Source organism: Polyodon spathula, chromosome 10, assembly GCF_017654505.1.
Source record: "Polyodon spathula isolate WHYD16114869_AA chromosome 10, ASM1765450v1, whole genome shotgun sequence".
Taxonomy (NCBI): Eukaryota; Metazoa; Chordata; class Actinopteri; order Acipenseriformes; family Polyodontidae; genus Polyodon; species Polyodon spathula.
The window spans coordinates 40,026,042-40,049,389 of NC_054543.1; the positions used below are offsets into that span (position 1 = coordinate 40,026,042).

The 23,348-nt window shown below is 35.7% G+C and overlaps 1 protein-coding gene across 1 annotated transcript; it reads right to left on the minus strand.

Annotated features, from left to right (window-relative positions):
- Window positions 1-7,022: 7,022 nt before the first annotated feature.
- Window positions 7,023-21,394, minus strand: LOC121321481 (protein Wnt-10a). The gene is made up of 4 exons (XM_041260448.1): window positions 20,878-21,394; window positions 18,943-19,205; window positions 13,805-14,178; window positions 7,023-8,321 (listed from the first exon to the last, which is right to left on the minus strand). Exons 1-4 carry the CDS (start codon window positions 20,937-20,939, stop codon window positions 7,854-7,856), a joined length of 1,167 nt encoding a protein of 388 aa, XP_041116382.1. The 5' UTR covers window positions 20,940-21,394; the 3' UTR covers window positions 7,023-7,853.
- Between the last annotated feature and the right edge of the window lie 1,954 nt (window positions 21,395-23,348).

Below are 23,348 nucleotides of genomic sequence, written 5' to 3' on the forward strand. Positions count from 1 at the left end.
TTCCACACACACAAAATAAATGGGCTTCAAATAAAACAGATTGGAGCTAATTATTACAACTCCATACATTACTTTCAACAGCTCATGGGTATTTCTCAAATGGAAAATCTCACCTACAAACAAAAGCCGGGAACAGTACATGCAACGGTATACATGATATATATGATAGTGTTTGTTATAAAGCAGTTTCCTCAAATGTACATTACTCTTATTAATGGTATTTTAAAACAGAAGGCAACAGAGAATAACTAGTATTCAGTAAGTTAACTTGTTTATACTGTTGCCTTAAGCATTTTATTACCTGTTTCAGCTGACAGGTTTGCAATTGTGTGTGGCAGGTAAATCAGAGTGTAATTATATTTTCACAAAGGATCTGGTTTTGCAGATTTGCAGACCTAATTGAACATTAGTCAAAGGTATTAAATGTAAATTATTGTTTAGCAATCTTCTAAATGAAAAACAGGTCCCTTACATACACTTTTAAGACTGTCAGCAGCAGTATATTTAAAGTTCCCATCATAATAATAATAATAGTAATACTAATAATAATAATAATAGTAATAATAATAATCAAACAATGACTGTTAATAATGTATCAATATTCCAATGCATTTTAGCTTGTTCATGGCAAAATTCTAACAACGTTTAATATAGGGTCCCGTTAAGACATTTTAAATGGCATAGAAAGGGGCTCCTGAGTGGCGCATCAGGTAAAGGCGCTCTGAGTCCAGACTATTCCACTGCCGACCATGGGAGGGAGCTCCCAGGGGGCAGCGAACAATTGGCCGAGCCCCGCCCCCCTAGGTCAGCCAGGGTGTCAACATCTCACCACGTACCAGCGACCCCTGTTGTCTGGCCAGGCGCCTGCGGATTTACCTGTAAGCTGCCCAGAGCTGCGTTGTCCTTCAATATCTTAACAATAGCACAACATTGTAAAAATGTGGTCAACTTTAGTGTAGATATCAGACTGGCTGTAATTATCATGTAGTATGGCCTCCATGACACAGTCCTGATCTACTTTAGACATTCATCAATTATGTGCCAGTGTTCCTGTTAATTATACAGACTTAAAAATCCCACTTGAGAGGAAGCTGAGAAAACTTTGAAGTCCTCTTTTAAAAAAATACAATGTAGCAAAGCACTGCCACCGGAAAATAAGCCCATTATAAAACCTTGACTTCTGGAGTCATCTGTTTCAGATTTCTCTAGTCTTTGTCCATGCTTTAATAATATTTAATACTATTTATTTTTTCTGATAGTGTAAGCAGGCCTTTAACTAACTATTGCATGCTTCCATGAATAGATACAACACTTAGTGAGTTACAAATTTAAGGTTTTGCTGTATGTTTCAGTTCTGCTCTTGATTAAATTGAACCAATTAAACTTCCTGTAGTTCTTAAAGTACTCAATCACTTAACTAACCCTATTAAACCTGTTATGCCACTCAGTCATTGATTAGTATTATAATATATACACATACCTTCTGTTCATATTTAGACAATTATCAGCGGTTTAGCGTGCAATTCAGTGTGCAAGTTTCTCTATTTTAAGGTGAGAAAAGTGATTATTGCCTGATTTTGCCTAAGAACCAAGGTGTCAGAAACAGATGGGCCAGATAAATCAATTAGTAGGCAAATTATAGCCTATACAAACTATCTAAATAATATGTGATCAACACAGATTGATACTATGTGACTGGCATTCACTTCAGTTGTGAATTATGTGTGAATAGACTAATTGACTGAAGGGAAGAACTCCGTCTCAAACGACAGTTTGTAAAAGATATGTAACTGGGTTAAGATGCTTCTTTGTGATAAGCCATTTTTAATAATTTTAACACATTATTAGTTCTGCACCTTATCATTAGTTTTTCTTTTGTTACACTTTCCATAGCTATTGGGGTCATCGTCAATCTTTCACCTTTGACCTCTGTTGAGATGATATGTTATGCTGTTGTGGTTTGGGTGGTGGTAACTGCCCAGTAAGTGTCAGCTCTCATTTGACTTTGTTGTCTCCCTACAATTATGAAGATGCTGACGAGTCAAAAGAAAGAAGAGGTGCAGTTTACTTTCATCTCCAGAAATCTGGTCTTGAAAGTGTGGCTGCCACCTACATCCAAAACAAAAACAATCATTTTAACTGCACAGGGAGGTAACATTAAAAAATTCTGACGACAAACCTTTGATAAAAATTTCTTGAAGTAACATTTTAAAGAATTTCATTGTAAACAATACATATAATATATATATAATATATATATATATATATATATATATATATATATATATATATATATATATATATACATACATACAACATAGTCTGACAGAGGGTTTAAAATTACTAATTTAGGAAATAGAATTTGAGAGATGTGAACTAGATAAAGTTTTTTGTCCCTGCGTTCTCGGGGAGTAATAAAAGTGTCTAATGTCCATTAACCAGAAGGGAGAGGTAACATAATCAAATCTAGAATTAAATGGGTGCTGTTATGTTGGTAGATCTAGTAATGCTCCAATCTTAAACAGTGTACCAACCATAAGTATATACACCAATACCCCCTGCTAGGTTGGCTGGTATTTGCAACATGTTTTTCTTAGGTATTTAATTCTCTGCTAACACTGTGAAACCACTGCTAGATTTATATTACTGAACACAATAAATCTAAAACTATTTTTTTCAGAAAAAAATTATACTAACGACGACCATAATATTTTTAAAAAACTAAAACGTTTAATTTAATCTAAAATAACCTGTTATTTAGCTAACCTAAATGTTTTTACAATTATGCAAAGAATAGTTTTCATTTAGTATTTACGACATCTAAATTCAATATTCTAAATGTTACATTTGACCTTATTCGTTTTGGTATTTGCAGGGCAACAAGACATGTGCATTGGCAATTTAACCCTGAATCTGTTTATGAACTGTATATTCATTGCATTTTTTAGGATCTATAGTTTTAAAGCGTAATTAGCTTCAAACCATTCCCTTACCTTTTAATTATGTTTTTAATCAACTGTTCTGAGCTTCAATATAGTTTATTTTTATTTTTTTTCTCTCTATCAGTGGTTGAGGATTGGGGTCGGGGTTAGGGTTGAAGTTAGGGTTAGGGTTAGGGTTAGGGTTAGGGTTAGGGTTAGGGTTATGGTTAGGGTTAGGGTTAGGGTTAGGGTTAGGGTTAGGGTTGAGGTTGGGGTTGGGGTTGGGTTAGGATTAGGGTTGGGTTTATAATTACCTTTCTGTTTACAGAAGTTCATATTGTATGTTTGTATGTGTGTGTGTGTGTGTGTGTGTGTGTGTGTGTGTGTGTGTGTGTGTTGGCTTGTCTATAGATTAGTATTACAATAAAATATGATCATATACTGTAAGTGCCTCAGAAATTCTTCAGTAGCATAAGGGGCAAGTCCACAGGATGTGATACTTGCGTAATTTTTTTTATTTAAAAAAAAAAACAGAGGATGGGTGGTCCAAAACAATAAGCTTTACAATCACTCGAGACAACTACAAGAGAGGAGAACAGAGCTCTTTCCTTGATAAATAAGATATCAGTGCAGACCAAATTCCTGTTGTTAATAATCTAACAGGCTAACTGATTACCACAGATCTCCCAACACCACAGGTAAAATACATCTTCCCTTCTACCAATGGCATCATTAAGGGGATGAGGACAGGGGACGAACTCCAGTGAGCCACTGATCCATCAAAATGCCCTTTATATCAAGATTTGACCCAGAAGATGATGTTGACATTGATAGCAGTAATCTAGGAAGTACAATTGGACAAACTATGGGAAACGAGGATTAATATGCTGTATTTAGCTGATATCAAAAAACATACTCATTCTGCATTCTTTTAACCTTTACACTATCCAACAAGAAGACTTAACACATCATTAACTAAGAGGTTTTTTTTTTTGTTATCCCTTAAAATACTTTAAATAAATGAGTATAACAAATGCCACACGATGCCATACAAAGTGAACGTCTTGTTATGTGTATGACTTATGTTAACAATGTCTAGCTCAATTGAAATTTCAAAGAAGGGCACTCCAGACAAAACTTTTATGGCAGACTTTCACCAAGCTTGAAACACTGCTGTTTTTCTACTACAACATGCATATATGTGTGTCTGTTTGTCTGTAAGGAAAGGTTGAAGGTCATTAAAGTTTGCAGACTGCTAATTAAAGTACAGTTTGCTAAATAGTCTCTAGTGATTACAGTATTCCCAGTGCACAAGAACAGTTAAATAATAAATTATGAAAATTTTGTTATGGAAAGGGCCAATTAGGAAGTTGCCTTTGTGCTTGCTACATGGAATAACCTTCAGTTTTTGAAACTATTAGAGGCTACACTCAAGATAATTTGGGGAGGCCATTATTGATACAAGTCTGGCTAGTGAAAGGGATATTGTATTTCAATTTAGTTCTGTACTTTGAAATGTGAGCACTTCCCTTAAAAACAGTATCTCTGTCAGGTAACTACATTTTGACTGCATTTTATGTCCATTTGGTGCCAGGCTTGTATAAGCTGGTTCCTGACACGATCCACCCTTGGGAAAATATGTACTGAGCACATATATTTTGTATCAGGTCTTGACAGTAAATTGCCAAATTTTCCATCTGCTTTCCTTCCCAGTATTTTGAGTCCTGAATTTTTTTAATTTTTTTTTTAACCACAAAAAGAGTTTCTATATTTAAATATTATACTCGTAGTTTCTCTGACATTTAAGTATGGTCACCTAACCTCTTCAAAAGACTAGCCTGGGGCTGAAAATGTACAACTGGTGACGTTAAATTTGTTTTTAATTTACACACTATAACATGTTGTATAGCTTATATCTAAAATAGTTCATACACAGGACATAATGAAAATTCAGGCAAGTTTTCTATGTTCTAAATATAGAAAAAACAAATACTTATTTGGTTGGACATGGCAGCTATGCAATGGGATTCACTGTGCCAGTTTATAAAATATATACAAAACAACAATCTGTTACATCTTAAAGAGATGGGTAGTACTATAACAGAGTTTTTAATGAAATAAATACATTTAAAAAAGGTTTTGTTTTGTGGTTACATGTTCTTAAGTTGGTCAAACTGGTACAAAAGTTTAGCTCAATTAGGTCAATTAACAGGAACACACCTTGGTTTACCTGAACAGAGGGAGTGTAGTCTTGTTCAAGGTATTATATTGAGCCCTGAGTTGCAGTGTCCTCAGCACTTTTCAGTTTTCCCTGCATCTGTAGTTTCACTCTCTCTGCTGTTATCTTTCACTATTAACACCACAGCATCAGCAATGCTCTCTACTTTTGCTAGAACTTTACTGTATTCCACAGAAGACATTGTAGATTAGATCTGGATAGCAAACCAGTGATGGAGCAACAGTTAAATATGATTGCTACATTAAAAAGCACATAAAAACCAGGTACTGTATCACCGTGACCTTAAATATGATAAAATGCTTATCTGATATGCTCACAAATGACATGGGCTTGGGTGTCTCAGACTTTCGTTTAGGAGTGTTTCATATCTCAAGAGTGTCCATTTCATTAATGAAGGAGAGCTCTTCTCTTATTGTTGTACTGGCAGGTCTTTTTCAAATTGCAGGAGTTTTAAAGGACCGACATTAAATTCAATACTAATAATAATAATAATAATAATAATAATAATAATAATAATAAATAATAATAATAATAATAATATATGTGATACTCATCAAAAATGTCCTTGCTGATTTATTATGAACATTTCAGATGTCAGATGTGAAACCATAGCATTCTTTTCCTGATAAAATTGTGATTGAAAACACACAAAGCCATATATTTTTGCCCTTAAGTGAAGAAACACTGGTTGTGAGCAAACAGATGTTACATGGTTTTCAAACACCTGGAAACCATGTGACGCTGATAAAGCAGACATGCAAAGAACCAGTCATTTAATGGCATGAAGTGTTACTCCAATGTGTAAGCTACATACAAACCATGGTACAGTGCCTGTCTAACATTAATTTAACTGTACTTGATCTTGTTTGACAGGGTGATATGTTAAATGCATTATTTTAAATAATTGAGTGAGTTGTGATTTCTTCATGTTTTAATAATTTTCCTGTGTATGGTATTTCAGTACAATCTTTGAAAAAAGCATTTGTGGAGGCAGGACAAATTAGTCAACAAATAAGCCTATAAATTAAGACTATGATAATGCTCATAGTTTTCATATTACATGTGACAGTGTTCTGCAAGTACGTTGTGAAGTACAGTATACAGTCATGAAGATTAGGTCAAGTGGTATTTGTTTATAGCAATTAATGAAAATATAGCCCCCCCCCCCCCCCCCCCCCGCCCCCCCCCCCCCCCCCACCAAAATTCTACTCTCAAATAGAAAAATGATCAAAAAAACACTAAATATTCTGAATAGACCCATCTGCCACAACTCTCACTTGGGTAGAAAAACATGAATGGGAAGCAGTTAGATTGATATATATTTTAAAGATTATTTTATTGGTTTGCTTTATTTTATTTGTATTCAGTTTATTTTCCTTCAGATAAAACAAGAAGAAAAAAAGAGCTGGTACAGTCATATATACAGTAGATAGCAATCTATCTAAGTGGTATGCAATGTATTTGTTTTATTTGTTGGGTCTAAGAATATAAATAAAAACCTACATCTCTCCAACTGGCCAATTTGGAAAACTCTTAGGATTCCATCAGCACTCAGAGAGAATAAACTGGCAAAGAGGTCATATATTCAGAAACATACATACAGTCATTAAGGGTTACAATGGACAATCGTTTGGTGTCTTTCAGTTACTTTCACTGTGCCTGTCAACCCCTGATATGAAAGTTTTTTTTTTTTTAATTTGTTCTAAACATTGAAATCAGATTCAGGTCAACGTGTTTGTTCTTTGTTAATTATTATATCACAAATATATATTTTTCACACACACACACCACCCCACTCCCCACAAAAAAACAAAAACAAAAACAAAACAAAGCATGAATAGTCACCATTTAAATCCCTTTAATATTTAGCATGGTTTTTCAATACAACTAAGTTTACAAATATTAGGTTATTCACAAAAATAAAATAACTTATAATGCAGTAAATCAACAAATGGTCAACATCATTTCATTTTAATATAAATTGTATTTTGAGGCATCTTGGGGGGTGTTCTTCAACCCTCCCAGTTTATTGTGAATCACTCTGGTAGTCTCCCAAACAATACATCAGTAACACATGTGTAGATGTTTCAATAGCATCTCCCTTGTCCATAGATACAATTGCCATTTTTTTGCAAGTCCAGAATGAATAAAGTTCGATGTATTTGTTGATAAAATGTTCATCCACAGTTTTAAAATAATAATAATAAAAAAAATAACACTTTGGTGAAGGATCTTGGTAGTGCATAATTTAGTTCACAACAAATGTATGTTAAACAGATTGGTGTGCCACACATGTATGTGCATTTATTAAAATACAAGCAAGATCTCATTATTTTTTGTTGTTATTGAAGTTTTATTAATGTGCCAGAAATTCAGTTTTGAAAAAGCATATCCTTAAATACAGCACTTGCAACAATGTACCCCCTGTTTCTCTCAAATACTGACAAGTCTTTTATACAATTTCTTATCTATATTTAAATTATTTAACTTAACAACACCTTTTTTTCTAAAATGAAAAGCAGTGCTGATTTAAAAGATCAATCTTAACTCTTTTAGCATTGAAGTCTCATGCTTTAAACTTTAAGACGGTTTTATGCATCCATATATCACAGAGCGTTGTCCACAGCAAAGGAAAGTCAATCTGATGGTCCAGATGTGTCTCTTCCCGTATGATAAATATGTTGAATTTCATTTTATTTACATACGCTAACCCATTCTGTTATCCGGCACTCTTCACAAACGACATAACAGCACCAGTGAAACTTGCAGTTGCATCTTTCACTTCTGGTCTGTTGCAGGATGTTGTGTCCTCTTCCACAACACAGGCTTTCACAATTTTCCATCCCAGGACTTGTTTTGTTACAAATCCTCCCCTGTGTGCCGGCAGAATCGGACTCAGGTTCCCTCTCACAGAAGTCTGGTGATTTCTCAAAATAGATAAGCTCGTTCAGATTAGCTCTCCTCCTGTGTGGTAGGTGGACGTTCTCCACCTGCCCTGTGTTCCTGTTGTGGGCTTTGATTAAAGTAGCTATGTGAAACCTGTCTTTAAGAAGGGAACCCACAGCTCTGAACTCCGGAGTCATCTGCCAGCAAGTTTTCAGCTGGCAGCTCCCTGAGGTTCCGTGGCATTTACACTTCCTCTTCATATTGTCCAATACAACCTAGATGAACAAAACAACAGAGGGGTTAAATTCAACGCTGATTTCATTTAAAGGCATTTCAAAGAGAAAAAGTCAACAAGAACAGTTATGGGGAACCGTAATGACTGTGCGGTTTAAAAAAAACTAAAAAAAAAGATACAAGAACATTTCGTATTGCTTGTAGCCTTCAAAAAACATGCCATCATGATGGCAAATACACAGTTCTAAATGTTATTGTATTGTGCTTCTGATTCGGTGAGTGTATGATACACTGCAAAACCATCTTAACCTGCAGACTTAACTCGTACTCTCTCAAAGCTTGGATATTGTAAGCATTACTGTTGTCTGTCAACGCCTGAAGTAAACATTTCAGATCCAATTACTGACAGGAAAGGAGGGCCACTCAAAGCACTGACAGATCAGAATATACCCACCCCTGTCACCAAGGGAAGCACTACATAAATACACAAAGCAGCACACCTACAGTACAGTGCACACTGATCACTGCCATTATCCATTATCATTATCCACACTGCAACTCATTTGTTCTGGTGACTAAGCATGAAACCGGAAATACTATCAGAAGTAATTGAAATGATTATTTTATGAATCATTGTTCAGGATTTTGTCATAATTTGTACATCTTGTGTACATATGTCATTCCATGTAGAAAACATGTGAACCATTTCTAAAGTAAAAAAAAACAAAAACAGCAACACTGTGTATAGCACCATAATTATTACATTGTGCGTTTTATATAAAACACATTATTGTGCACAGTTTGAGCAACCAGAACAAACCCAAACTGCACAAGGTGAAGTATTGTATTTAATAAGAGGCACCCTACACATTGCACATCAACTTACATAGCATAATTTTAATCTCTTAATATTCTACTCCAGTATGTTAAAGGAAAAAAAAAAGATCGAGGGGAAAAAAAGGTTCTAATTATTGGTTGTCATGATTTAGAAGTTTATCATACTATAACCTGCTAGGATAAGCCACAGCTGGATTTTTTGGAGCATTTTATAGCACTGGGGAATAACCCTGTCCTTTGTTATCACAGGATTACCCCTGAAAAGTAGTTCATACAATCTATTCACTGGTGATGTAAAAACCTCTACTAAAGGATCACGCAGTGGCTTATCCTAGCAGAGTATGTGTTGATCAAAACAACCACTTAGAACTGTGAAGGCACCAGTTAGTATGCAGCAGATTTACTGTTCAAGAATTCAGTATAATCATTTATACTTAACCCCTTCATAACCCCATATGAATCACCACTTATTGTAAAGTGCTCCCCAATTTTGAATTAAAGGGTCAGTTGTAATCATTTGAATCTGTATATTATATCAGAGAACCAAGCATCATTATTCCATAGCATACCCATTGTGATATGTGAATTATTACATCTTGTTTCTAATGAGAAAGGAGGTAAATGTTTCTGAAAAAAAGAAAATGTGTGTGATGTGGTTTTGGGCACAAGACTGTTTCCTAAAGATGTGGAAAGAACCATTTGGAGCAATTACAGCAAAATCAGCTTGAAGAGCTAATGAAAATATACAACATCTGGTTGTTTCCCATTAAAAAGCGACGAAAACTGACACCAGCAAGCGGACTGCAGGGAGGAATTATACAGGACATGTTGGTGGCACATTAAGACCAAGGACAATTACTGGGGCTTGAGGTTTAATGTGATGTTTGAAAACATTCCTTTCTTTTTCAAAATCTGTCAAACTAGGGTTATTGCTGTTGGTTGATTTATTTATGTGAGTTTTAATAAATGCCTCAATTGCTTACATCAGGGGTTCCCAAATTTTTTAATTTTTTTTTTTTTTTTTTTATCCAAGGCCCACCTCCTCAGCAGCATTAGGCCATTATCAGCACTTCTTAGGAGAAATGTCAAATTAAAAACATTTCTAAACCTTTAACATCATAAATAAACTTAATATAAATGTGTTATTTTTTCATTTGAATCTTATTTTGTCTTTATTTTATTGTTGCTTTTCATTATTACAGATCTAAAAAAAAATAAAAATACATAGAATGCCATTGATCCCAGGGCCCACTTGGGACAGTTTGGGAACCCCAGGAGCATACCATGTTAGCATAGCAGTGTGTTTGTTTATTTATTTATTAATTGTTTTATAGAACTACATTATCATTGCCCCATAAGGAGAATACCTCTTATCAATGGGATCTATTCTTAAAACACTGTGTTTTATTGTATTTAGTTACTGGGGTCAATAAACCAACCTAGGGGAGAAAAGAGCAGCAGAATGTTTTAATCTGGTGTGAATATGATATTTCTGAGTAAACTAACCAAGCTGAATGGATTCTGATACAGTATACTGAACATTCACACCACTTAGATTACTTCTAAAGATACATAATCTTACCATGGGGACTCCCTCCAAACAGATATCTATCGCGGGTATGAAACTGAATTTGTGTGGTCTTTCATGAACTTGTAATTAATGAATGGAACAAAGGCAAAGCAAGTAATTTATTTGAAAACGGTAACAGATGACAGCAGATCTGTTTAGGAAGAATTACATTAATTCTTAAACACTTCCCATTGGCTAATATATGTAGCTAAAAAAAGCATATTTGTATAAATGCACTAATGCACTAGATTTTTTTAAGCCTGTACTGATGAGTTTTTTGATTAAACGTTGGTATACTGTTTTTTTGGATAGGTTGGAGTTTATTCTCATGTTTCAAAACACTTTAAATATAGTGGGAGTAGTAGTAGATGTAGGGAATGCATTTATACAGATAATTGACCTCCGTGACAGGGGAACTTAATGAAGACATGGTCAATTACCTGCAAGTAATAACCGTTTCAGAGAAAATTAATGCTGTCATAAACTGATTTTTTTTTTTTTTTTTTTTTAGTTTAGGTTTTAGGTTTTTTAGGACTGGATCCCTTTTGGCTGCTTGAAATTTAAGTCAAAGTTTAAAGTGAGTCTCAAGGTCATAAAGTCCTGCTAGCATTAGCGGGTCGCTCTACTCTCAACCTGATTGGCTGAGATGATCCATAAGGCTTATAAATTGTAATGAACTTTCCTCAGATGACCTACTCAACTTCCAACTTTATGTACCAGAATGCTGCTTCAGCAAATCTATTGTTTAACAGTTTCCAATTATATGTCAGTCTCCTAAAGCATCTTGTCACTACAAACAAAAAACTTGAACAATTAAGCAGATGTATTAATTTTAAGTGGAATTCCCCACTTTCTGACTGCCACTTCTTTCCTCTCCCATCTGAGAAGTCTGTCTTAAAGCTGTATTTTGGGGAAGGAAGGGCGAATGTCTTTTTACTTTCCGCCTCGTTTGATGTTTCAAATCTTGTGCTCAGTTTAAACATCTGTTTCCAAACAGCCAGCAGCCACTGATTAGTGCTTTTAACAAGCCTCGACATCGTGAGAACCAGAGGGTGGGCATGAAGAGGCAGGTATACCCCTCTCAAATGACCACTTTCTGTTTAGATTTTTTGGGGGGAAAGATATTTTTTCAGACCTCATCTGTATGTTTTTTTTTTTTTTTGGTTATCAATGTATTGTTGAAAAGCTTGAACAAGACTGGTATGGTTGTTGCTCTACTTTAATCCAGATTTTTGTTTGAAAGATATTACAGTTCTAAATAACTTGTAACATTGTGATAAACATGACAGTAATCAGTTCATAAGAGGCTGCTGGTTTTATTGTCATGTAATTAAAGGCTATTTGTGTGAAAACTAGTATACAACTTAAAACAACCTTTTGAAAGAACACTGTAGAACTGTATATATTCACAAGGAATATTTATAGAGACAAATGGGATAGTCAGGATTGCATAAAACAGTAATAATAAAGTTGGTTCTTTATATAAGGACGATTACTACTCTTTGTAACTATTATCCACTAACAACACAATGTGAATTCATAGCATTGTTATAAAAACATGCTAAACTACACTGTGTATCCAAACTGTATAAGAACCTCAAACAATAACAACAAATACAGAGACTTGTAGTAAAAATCTAGAGTTAAATATTGTTTATCCTTTAATGCCCCACTTGAGTACAACAGTATAATTTTTTTTTTTTTTTAAATTATGCCAAATTAGTCTTTCCAGTTCTTAATATAGTCATTACAGTTTTATTGCAACACTGTTTTTTTCTACTTTATCATAACAGCTCTTGCTGGGTAAACTGATTAAATTAACCATGTTATTATCTTTCAGCTTTTCTGCATCTGCAGAATAAGTCAGTATTTGTGTTTTGTCTAAACAATCACCAACGGAGTCCTTTGCAAGGAAACCAGAAATTAAGTCTGATGAAAAGATACAAGAATAAAGTACACAAGGGGAGGCAGTTAACAATGAACAATTTACCCACTGGACTCTTTTGCTGTACAGTCTATAGATACAGGTTGGCTATCACACGTTGTATTATTGTTTGAAATGTACAGTCAATGATTATAGTTCCTATTTATAACAGGATGATCAATAGCTTTACTTTAGTATCAAAAGGCATGCCCAACACTCTGTAACAGGAAAATGCAGTGCAAGCAGTAAGGTGGAGTCTCGAGCAGACCTGTTGAAAGCAGTGCCATGGCGTTTTGTCCCTCACTTCAGTTTTTCACTGCTTTCAAGTTGACAGAGTTAGACTTCAAACTGATTGCAACATGATTTCCTCCAGAAAGAGGAAAGCAACTATGTTAACAATCTCACGTCTCAGTTGATCACATGTTAAGTAAACTAATTATTTAATAATTATGTAACAACCAAGGTCCTTCCCCTCTATTTGGAACTGGCCATTACTGTCTATGCATGTGTTGGTTTGAAAGTCTTGTAATATCACAAATACGATTGGATATAGAACGCACATTTGACTGACGATGCTTAACGGTATTTTGATTGGCTTCATCTTTCCAAGAGGACTCTTTTGATTGACAACTGATATAAATAAATAAATAAATAAATACAAGTGTGTGGGTAATTGTGAACAACCTTAGACACGCAGAGTAGAATTTAAGTACTTAAACTCATAAACAGCCTTTAACTCTGCAGTAGTGCAATGTAAACATGATAAAAAGTGACTAACAGTAATGCAAGGGGAAAAGTATCGACATGAAAATCTTTAGAAAGCCGCAATTGTGGGTCCAGACTAACTGGTCCCAACAACAACAGTTTATTGAACTTGTTGATTAACCTAAAAGAGGAGAGCCACGTTCGATAGTTTCCAAAGGCATTATGTCCATGCTTCATTAAACAGGCACTTGCTGTTTCCATTGCTGAGCCATTTTGCCTAAGGAAAATTAGGAAGTCAAGAAAACTCCCAGGAAAGAACATTATGTTTCGAACTTGGCTGGGCAGTGCACGAATAGCAGATATATTTGCTTATGTGAGATCTACATTATTAGTTTTTTTGATTTATTTTAAATGCTTCTGAACTTAACAATACAAACTGCTCTGCTCCAGCTACCTTACAAGATAAGTATCTAATCAAAAGTTCTCACCTGCCTGCCCACTCTGTTATTGTGCAATCTCATCCTGGCATGAATATCCTTGTATGTTTCTCTGGAATCTAGAAAGTCCCTGGAAAACTTTTCTCCAAAGTCCACATCAGGACTGCAGCCTCCCCATTCCCAGGAGTCCTGGGGTCCTGGGGCATCGGCTGGGATGTGCTCCATGACTCCGTGAACCATGCCTTTCCCCCGGTTTATGGCTTCAAGCTGGAGTCGGTTCAGTTTGATGCGAAAAGCCTCTTCATCCCCTCTCCTTTTCTCATCACAGCCACAAGCTTTTAGCTTCCCCATTGAGCAAGCATTAGATACGGCATGGACCACTCCAGCAGCTGCTATTGCATACGCAAAGGCACTCTCCTTGAAGCCTATAAAACAAAAAACACTTCTACTGAAACCAGCAGAAACACATCTTCACACCAGCAAAATATAAACAATTGCATTTTTGCCAGACAGTCTAAGTAATTACCATATTTCTAGGAGTAATAATATATTTATCATCTTCTACTAAGAATTTTACTTATTTGTCATATAATGTCTAATGTTTTTAAAAAAAGACTGTAGATCTGGGACAATATTTACTGTTCCCTATAAGTGAAATCAGCTGTGTCTATAACTCCTGTTCCATGGCTTATATAAATATGATCTATATATATATAGAATATATATATATATAATATATATAATGCACATGTAGGATAAATGATAAACATTTCAGGATAGCAATTGGCTTACTTTGGTGTCTGATGTTCATGTCAATCTTTCATTTATCAGCAAAGAAAATGTTCACCAGACAAAGTCAATTTACAACATAGATATGCCCTTTAATGACTTAAGAGACAAGACACTTTTTATTTTCTGGTTTCAGTTTCTGGTTTCTCTACATGTTTTGTATTTATTTGTTTACTTTGTGTTTATTTCTTCTTTTTTTACTTTGAATGTTTATTTACAATATCCAATTAAAGGGCATATTGGTCTAGATATCCATGTACTGCATTGAGCTGCTTTAACTGTCCATTCATTCAGTATGTTTGTTTTTTATGAATAAAGAGAAACAGAGCTCAGATAATAATTAAAAACGTTCAGTTAGGTGGTGTTGGTCTTGACCAGGCCCTAGTGAGAACCTGTTTATACATGTTCTTTTACAGTATTCTATAAACTGAATGTGAACCCACCGAGTTTGGAAAATAGCCAGGTGTTAAACTGTGTATGCAGATTAGAAATCGTCTCAATGTACCTTTAAACACAGCCTCACCTTTTGTCACCCTCTTCCGTCTAATTTTTATTTTAGGTGAAAGCTTTCATGCACAAGCTATTACTAATCTTAATAACCTTTACCATGTGTATTGAAGTGTGAAACACTCGGATATGTCTGGAATTTGACTTTTAATTATTGTTTAAACAAGCACTAAAACCTAAATACAGTATTTTTAAACGTCATATTTGTTTGAAAGAGTGTGGGTCAGGAATTATTAAATCAAGTTCAATTTTTTTTTTTTTTTCTATAACATGTTTTTCATTTGTAGGTTGTATTTATTTATTTTTTTTTAAACTTCCAGGCTTACATGGGGGCAGATGACACTTAAAAGCAGCTTGGAGATGCAGTTTTAGACTTACTGTGAGACTGAGTAGAAGAGACTTGGAACAAATCAAACTAACAAATAATTTAAAGTGAGACACACGCATGGCTGAGCTGATGGCTGAAAAAGTGGGGAAATGACTTAAAGATTAAAGAAATCTGTCACTTCAGGTTATAAAAACCTACAAAACAAGTTTCTACTTTGCCACAGAGAGTTGGGAAAGTGCGGAAAGCAAATTTACAGCATTTGCTCTGACGAAAGATGAAGCATTAATCAACTAAAAAGGCCTATTCAACACAGATCTGAATACTTGTATAGGCTAGTGTTACTCTTCGTCTTTTTTTTTTTTTTTTATAAAATCTAAACTCTTCACATAAATCTAAAAGACAAAGATAGAAAATAGAAAAGCATGTCTAGGTTGTATAACTGATAAGTCCTTGCAATTATTTTTCATATAATTTGTGTTTTCAAGTTATCAACATATCCACTCTATCCACATAGCTCTGCTGGTTAGACTCACTTGGGGCTCTCTAAGAGTACTCCATTCATGTGTACAGTATATGGATGTATGTATGTATGTATGTTAAGTATGTATGGGCCACTGATTTGTCATAGGCCAATATTATTCTATAGAGCAGTGGTTCTCCTTCAATTCAAAGATGGCCAGGAACCAATACTATGGGGATATGCTTGCCACAGGTCAGATATTTACTGAGCATTTAATGTCAGAGCTGCCATAGGCCCCTCCGTGGAGTGATGTCCTCGGTCCCGCCTACAGAGGGAATAAATAGTCACGCGGAGATCACATTCTCTTTTGCTTCTCACAATCAGGTAGGTAAAGTAGGTATACTAACCTCTACAGTGGCTGTGGTTGAGTCTGTGTGAAAGAGCTCTCACTGCGAGTTTTCTGGAAGTTCCCCTGCAATTTTCTTTTCAACAGCCTACATCGCCTGGCGACTGTAGCCTGCTTTCTTAACCCTACAGCATTGCTGTTTTATGTTGTCTTTTTCCTCTGCTATTTGCAGCTAAATAAAAAAAGAAAAAGAAAAAAAAGAAAAGAGAGACGCTTGATTCCTCCACCAGGACCTGGCTCTGCCACGCCCGCTGCTGAGTCGACACCACTGGATTGACTCGGCCCTCCCACTCGGTGTGAGCTACCTTCACTGCCCTGCTGCGAGCCCCTCCGGTAGGTCTGTCTAAGGACTCTGCATGCCCTAACGGTCAATGCAGGATAACCCAGGCCCATCTTCAGAAGGCTTATGCAGCTAAAGAGCAAGTTATGCACCTGGCCAACACTGCAGGTCTCCCCACAGCCCACCTGGATGGCATTTTGCAATTGGCGCCCCTCCCTGAACCAGTAGCTTCAGAGCTGCGCTTGGTTTCAGGCACGCTGCTACAGATATCATGCTTCCAAGGGTAAGCCTTGGGCTGAAGCCTGTCAGGCCTTATAATGGCTCACAGACAGCTTTGGCTGTCCCAGGCAAGAGTCCCGGATATGGACACGTCTGCATTGCTGGACACAGCTATCTCCCCTGGCCATATATTCGGGCCAGCAGTGGAGGAGATCCTGCAACGTTCTGACCAACGGGAGGTGTCCCAATAGGTGGTCAAGATGCTCCCTTCCTGTGCTCCGGTGCGGGAGAGGGTGAGATGCTGGCATCCGCCCATGACACAGACTGTGATGGTTCTGATCCCCACTGTGCTGCATGGCCCCAGTGCCACCCTAGGCAGCCTTCGAAGCAAGTTCCACCACAGCCTCAGCAGCCCCAGCAGGCCCCCCGAATGTTTGTGGCATCAGACCCACCCTTTCTCACAACACCAGTGACAATATTGGCACATTTGCACCTCAGACTCACCTCAGACCACTGTGGACTTAAAGAACACATATTTTCACGTCCCTATTCATCCCACTCACAGGAAATATCTCTGCTTCGCCATTCAGGAAAGCGTATTCAAGTTTTCCGTGCTGTCATTCGGCCTCTCCTTAGCCCCCCGCATATTCTCAAAGTGCGTGGATGCCATCCTAGCCCCCTTGCAGCTGCACAGGATTAGGATGTTGAACTACCTGGATAACTGGTTGATTTGCTCCCAGTCACAGAAAGGATGGTCTAACCCTCAATGATGCCAAAAGCCAATTAATACCGGTGCAAAGTATGGTTTACTTGGGTCTCCGGCTGGACTCTCTTACAATACGAGCCTACCTATCAGACGACAGAGTAGCCGCCATTCACAACTGTCTAACCCTGTTTCAACAGGGATTGACAGTACAATTGGTGTTGTTTCAGAAATTACTGGGTCTGATGGCGGCAGCAGCATTTATACTTTTAATTCCAAAAACATTTAAATAAATGTTTACTTAATTGTCTGCTGAAACAGTGTCTCACTTACAGTAACTCCTTATAGCATCTACCATGTAACTACAGCAACCTGGAGAACAACAAGAAAGCCTTCTAATCAGTTACTGGATTTACTGTTCTTATGTGGCCCTTAATTTTAAGAACCAGTAAAATTTTACGATAAGCTTTTGCTATCTCTGTTTTATAACACAGTGGAACTATCACAGTTCTACCATGCGGTAATAGGGCAGTGTTGCCACATGTGAAATCTTTAACAATAAAGCACTGGCAAAATCAGCTCTGTTGTGTATAGTAAAAAAAAAAAAAAACGTTTTAACGTTTTGTTTTGTTTATGGACTTTGCGATATGTGCACGATGCCTGCACTGATAGTCATAGCGACTATGAACCATTTTGTTGCAGACTTTTATCAAGTCTGACACAAACAATTTTGGTTGTTACTTAATTAAACCCTAATCATAAAAAAGAACAGTCCTACTACATGCAGTTTACACTGCCTCTGGGTTTCTGATCGCATCATCAATAGATTTATTTAAATCCACTGATGGAAATGTCTGGTCTACTTTTAATGTTTTTAAGCACATTGGCCGCATCACTACCATTCTCAGATCCACTTTGATATCTGACACGTTATTGCTTTTGTCTACCGCTGCTTTAACCTGTTCTGTATACCGGTCTGACAGAGTGCGGACTCGCTATGAGTGCTGTATGCAACCCGCTGATTGGTGGAAGTATTATTGGCGATCCAGTCAAAACAGCCAATAAACCCCAAATAAAGTATCCGCACATTATACGGTACAGGCCTCGGTTAAGATGACGTTCGCTGTAGTTAAAAATGAATAAATATATACATAAATAAAATGGCCCTAAACATTCTAATGCCCCCCCCCCCCCCCCCCCCCCCCCCCCCCCCCCCCCCCCCAGTTGGTGACGATAGACGATATCTCATACAGAAACATATATATATATATATATATATATATGTATATATATATATATATATATATATCTATATATATATATATATATAATATATATAAATATGTTTTTTTGCCGTTGTCTGTTTTTTTTATTTTATTTTATTTCATCTTTGCTGATAAATCAAGTGTCTTAATATTTTAAGCAATTCGTTTTATACAGTAGATAAGATGGAAAGTAACTGTAGTTGATTCATTAGTCACTTTAATGCAATCTTACCTCTGCTGAAAACGGCACTATCATAAGGAATCTTATTCCTAGTCTCCAGACTGGAGCAGTTCCACCTGTGGCCTCTGAATTGGTGTTGGCACTCGTGGATGGCAATCTGGATCCCCTGGATGGCTGATGCTGTAGCATCTGGATTTCGCATACACACTTCCAACTGTCGTCTTGTCAAGCCCGGAAGAGTTAAGCAAACTGTATTGGCATTCAGAATTGGATCAGATGGGAGTTTCAAACCCAAAATTTCGTTAGAGTCTATCCTGAAAAACAAAGTTAAGTAGATTTTAAAAACATTTATCTTCTACTGATATGTACACGACAATATGTGCTCTAACTACGAACTGCCTATGGATGCTTAAACAAGTTATTCCCGTCCTGCACAGGCAAGCAAAACACAAATTGGACACACCATATCAGAGATACATATCAATCTCAACCACGTTACTTTCAAAATGAGAAGAGAAGAGAAAATCGTATGGCACTATCACATTAGGAACCTTTTAAACACAATGTCGCACAAACGGTTTAATCGTTAACCAAATAAAAAACATGAATGAATATATAAAAATATGTTAATGTAAGTACACGATTTTAACAAAAAAAAAAAAAAAAAAAAACACCTGTTCTTTATTATTGGACACAATTATTGGCGCACATTTCTTTGTTCTTAAAAAAAAATGTCATAGGCCTACATTGAACATCAAAAATATATTTAATTTAGCTCTTGTTTTTCTAATTCTGTCTAACATAGATACATGCCGCCGTTAGCCAGCAAGTTGCTTTTATACTGTGAATGTGAAATACATTACATTAAAGAACAATTAACGTGTGTATAATGTGTGCATTAATGCACCGCTCTTATTTAAAAGATTACAACAAAGCTTGTTATACTTCTTATGCTCTAATGCTACAATTAACCAAACCAAAAATGCTTTGAACTTGGACTATAGAAACCGCAGACTTGGACAACAAGCTGTTCCTAATTATTTAAACGAATTCCCTACAAATGTTTACTGGTGTATGGCCTCAGGGTACTTTAGGGCTGTTTGCATCACACAAGTTTCAGATTTACCCGGTACCTACATATTGAGAGATTAAAAATAAGGTGTGCACAAAAATAAACAGTATCGGTACTTCAATAAGCTTCAGGTCTGTTCCATCCCAATGCTTCGTTTAACCCCTATTGTTGAGTTAAAGACTACTTTATTTTTCATGAGGTGAAATGGTTTTTACTGGAAGCGGAGATTGTCAAGGAACAGCGTCGCCTATAGCCATAATAACTAGGTACACGAATTTGCTTTAAAAAACCAAGATGTGTTCGTTTAAAAAAAAAAACGAAAACAAACAAAAAAAAAACATCATTTTTAAAAGTAGACAAATGACAGATTACCACATCTTTACTTGAAGCGATTAAAAAGTGAAGTGGATAGGTAGGTTTTCGTTTTGAACTGTTCATCTCCCATTCAATTCTACAAGACCTCCGCGTTAAAGCGGATTTGCGGGATGCACGTTTGATCATTTAGGGAATAAAGATCCTAGAACGGCAGTAGCCCAGATATAGTAACTATTTATGAAGATACATTTTGACAAAGTTGTATAGTTTCATAACCAGATAAATGTGTATGTGGGTATTCATATATCCTTAACCCTACAAAACGTGTTGCGAATACTATAAGCATGAAACAGGTTCAGAGACATAATACATGAATCACATAGCATACAATTAATAACGCAATACAATAATAATAATAATAATAATAATAATAATAATAATAATAATAATAATAATAAATACAAATCGCGTATGTGTAATATACATGCATATTTAAAAACTTGGTAACTGGTACCAGAAAAATGTCTACATAGAAAAATGCATTTTCTCAAAGATCTAGATTGACAAAGTAATACGTTAAGAAGAAAAATAACTCTTACCTTTGCATAAGGAGTGATATAACCATCAAGAAACGGAATATTTGTAAATTGAATATTTCCATTTTTTGTTTATAATAAAACCGAACTCACGGTTTTAAAGCACGGGTATGTGTACAATCTCTCCTCACGTTTCAGCTGGAAACTTTTTGCAAGAAAACATACGAGTTTGTTTTAGATGTAAACTCCAGCTGTGCTTAATGAATTCTGGATGTGGCGTTTGAATTCAATTTAGATAACCCTCACTTCTCCTAAAATAAAAAGCTGTCAAAAATCTAATATCCTTCATACAACAGACTCAGACAGTTTCGCTTTTACCCCCGCTCCTTTAGAAGTCCTTTGCAAATGTAAACTTAGACTTTAAGGTTTTTTTTTTTTTGTTGTTTGTTTTTTCCTTGAATAATACCTGGACATCAATTTTTTTCGCAGTTTTCGTAGTGATCCACTCTATTTGTATTCGACAGTATCCACGATGCGCTTTCTCATTCTCGCTCTCTAGCTCTACTCAATGTGACTTACGGGTTTTCCTCATCTCTATAGCAGCCTCTAAACTACTCCACTTAAAAACAATATCCAGCCCATGTGTGACGTCACACTAGGGAATATAAAGAAATCTGCGACAGAAAGAACAGCTAGTAAGGGTATATAGATGACTCTTTACAGGTAGTGATATATCAATTTTCAAATGGTCTGCTTGATCAAATATGCGTAAAACTCATGAGTCATGATAAGAAAATGAGATCCTGATGCCCTATTTCTTCTACTGCTTGCCAGTACATTGATTTGTTGTGATCAGACCAACATAAATCAATGCAAAGATCGCATGTCTCTTCCAATACAGTATGTTGTCTGATTAGCAGATCTTGCAAGCCGCAACGATAGCTGTTGCTATGTCCAGGCCGTGGCAATTTCTTTGGATGGTATACAGCCCAATCTGATTGAATATAAAGATCCAGCTGCATCTTTTCATTAGTTGTGCATTTGTACATCATGCCTTTTTGTTATATATTTATATATCTTTGGTATACCCTACTGTATCTTACATTATTTACAAATATATTGTAATAAAATAATCATTCAGTGAAAACGATAAAGGGAGACTGATCTCTTTTGTATTTTACAGTAGAGCCTCTATATAATTGATTTATATGTCTTTTTATTTATTTATTAATCTGTTTATTAATTTTTGGACTGAAAATGTATTTATAAATGTGCCATATTTTATGCATGTATATTTGTTTTTGATTTTAGGAAGACCGATTTTTGGCACTTTGCACCATACCTATGTTGTAGGTTTTATGTCAAACAAAGTATGCAACAGATTATATAATCTGATTATATCCCCTGTAGGTTATATGTTTGACACAGTTAAAACGCACAGTGTTACTAAAGTAAACTTGCACCCTAATAATTGACTTTTGCTTGACGTGTCTTCAAAATGAAGTACACTGTTTTTAAATAACTATACTTATATTAATGATTTGCTTATTTATTTTTTTTTTTTTTTCATTTACTTCCATGTCGGACATAAATAGGAAACGATTGTTATGCCTGGCTTTCCTGAATCCTATGCTATTCTTAAAAATGATAACACAAACGAGTCATCGTGATTCACTAAAACAACGCGATGACTTTTATAGAAGAGTTTTGAATGATTTATGTGGTTTTCATTATGATAATTTGTAGCTTTGTTTCTTTTCTTTTCTTTTTTAGGGGAAATGACTCATCGTGTCTTCAGGGTAAATTGTTTAAGTCTTAGTCAACTAAAAGGTACAGTAGTATTAAATCTAGTAACATGTTATTAAGTTACTTAGCACAACTATCATTCACTCTCACCAACAGAGATCGCATTCCTGCTATTGCAAATATTGCGGCAGTCCTGTTTGTACTTTTGATGTAATGGGATAATCAATATGTGGGTCGTTTTGTGGAATTGTTTTGCATGTTGACTGAGCACCATTAGTGTAGCCTGCTGTGTAATGTTCTAGTTGTTTTAGTGATACTCGAGAAATTCTTACTGATCTCGCAAAATATGAGTCAATGTTAGTCAATGTTAACATTTGTTTATCATAGCTACACATTGTTAAATTAACTTACGATACATTAAAATGCAGAAATAATACTGATGTATTTACTGGAACGATTCAATAAATCGCTAGGGTAGGGTATCAAGGCGCATGTGCGTTCTGAGAAGCTGCGAAAAGTGCGCCACTTTCCAGGTTTCGCAACATTAAATCAACCCAAAATCTACGCAAAGCCTACATACTCATTCGTGAATTTGTAGTGTCCAATATATATATATATATATATATATATATAATATATATATATATATATATATATATATATATATATATATATATATATAATATATATATATATATATATAACGATTGGACCTGGCACCAATTGGACACCGACCGTTGGTTTTCCATTGTGCTGTACACATGTATCTAACAGTGTGCTGTGCATAT

Coding starts and splice junctions, on each gene's coding strand:
- LOC121321481 (XM_041260448.1), bottom strand. CDS start 20,939: ATGGAAATATTCAATTTACAAATATTCCGTTTCTTGATGGTTATATCA. Junction 19,206..20,877: donor ATATCACTCCTTATGCAAAG/GTAAGAGTTATT, acceptor TTTGTTTTTCAG/GATAGACTCTAACGAAATTT. Junction 14,179..18,942: donor TAGTGCCGTTTTCAGCAGAG/GTAAGATTGCAT, acceptor TTTGTTTTATAG/GCTTCAAGGAGAGTGCCTTT.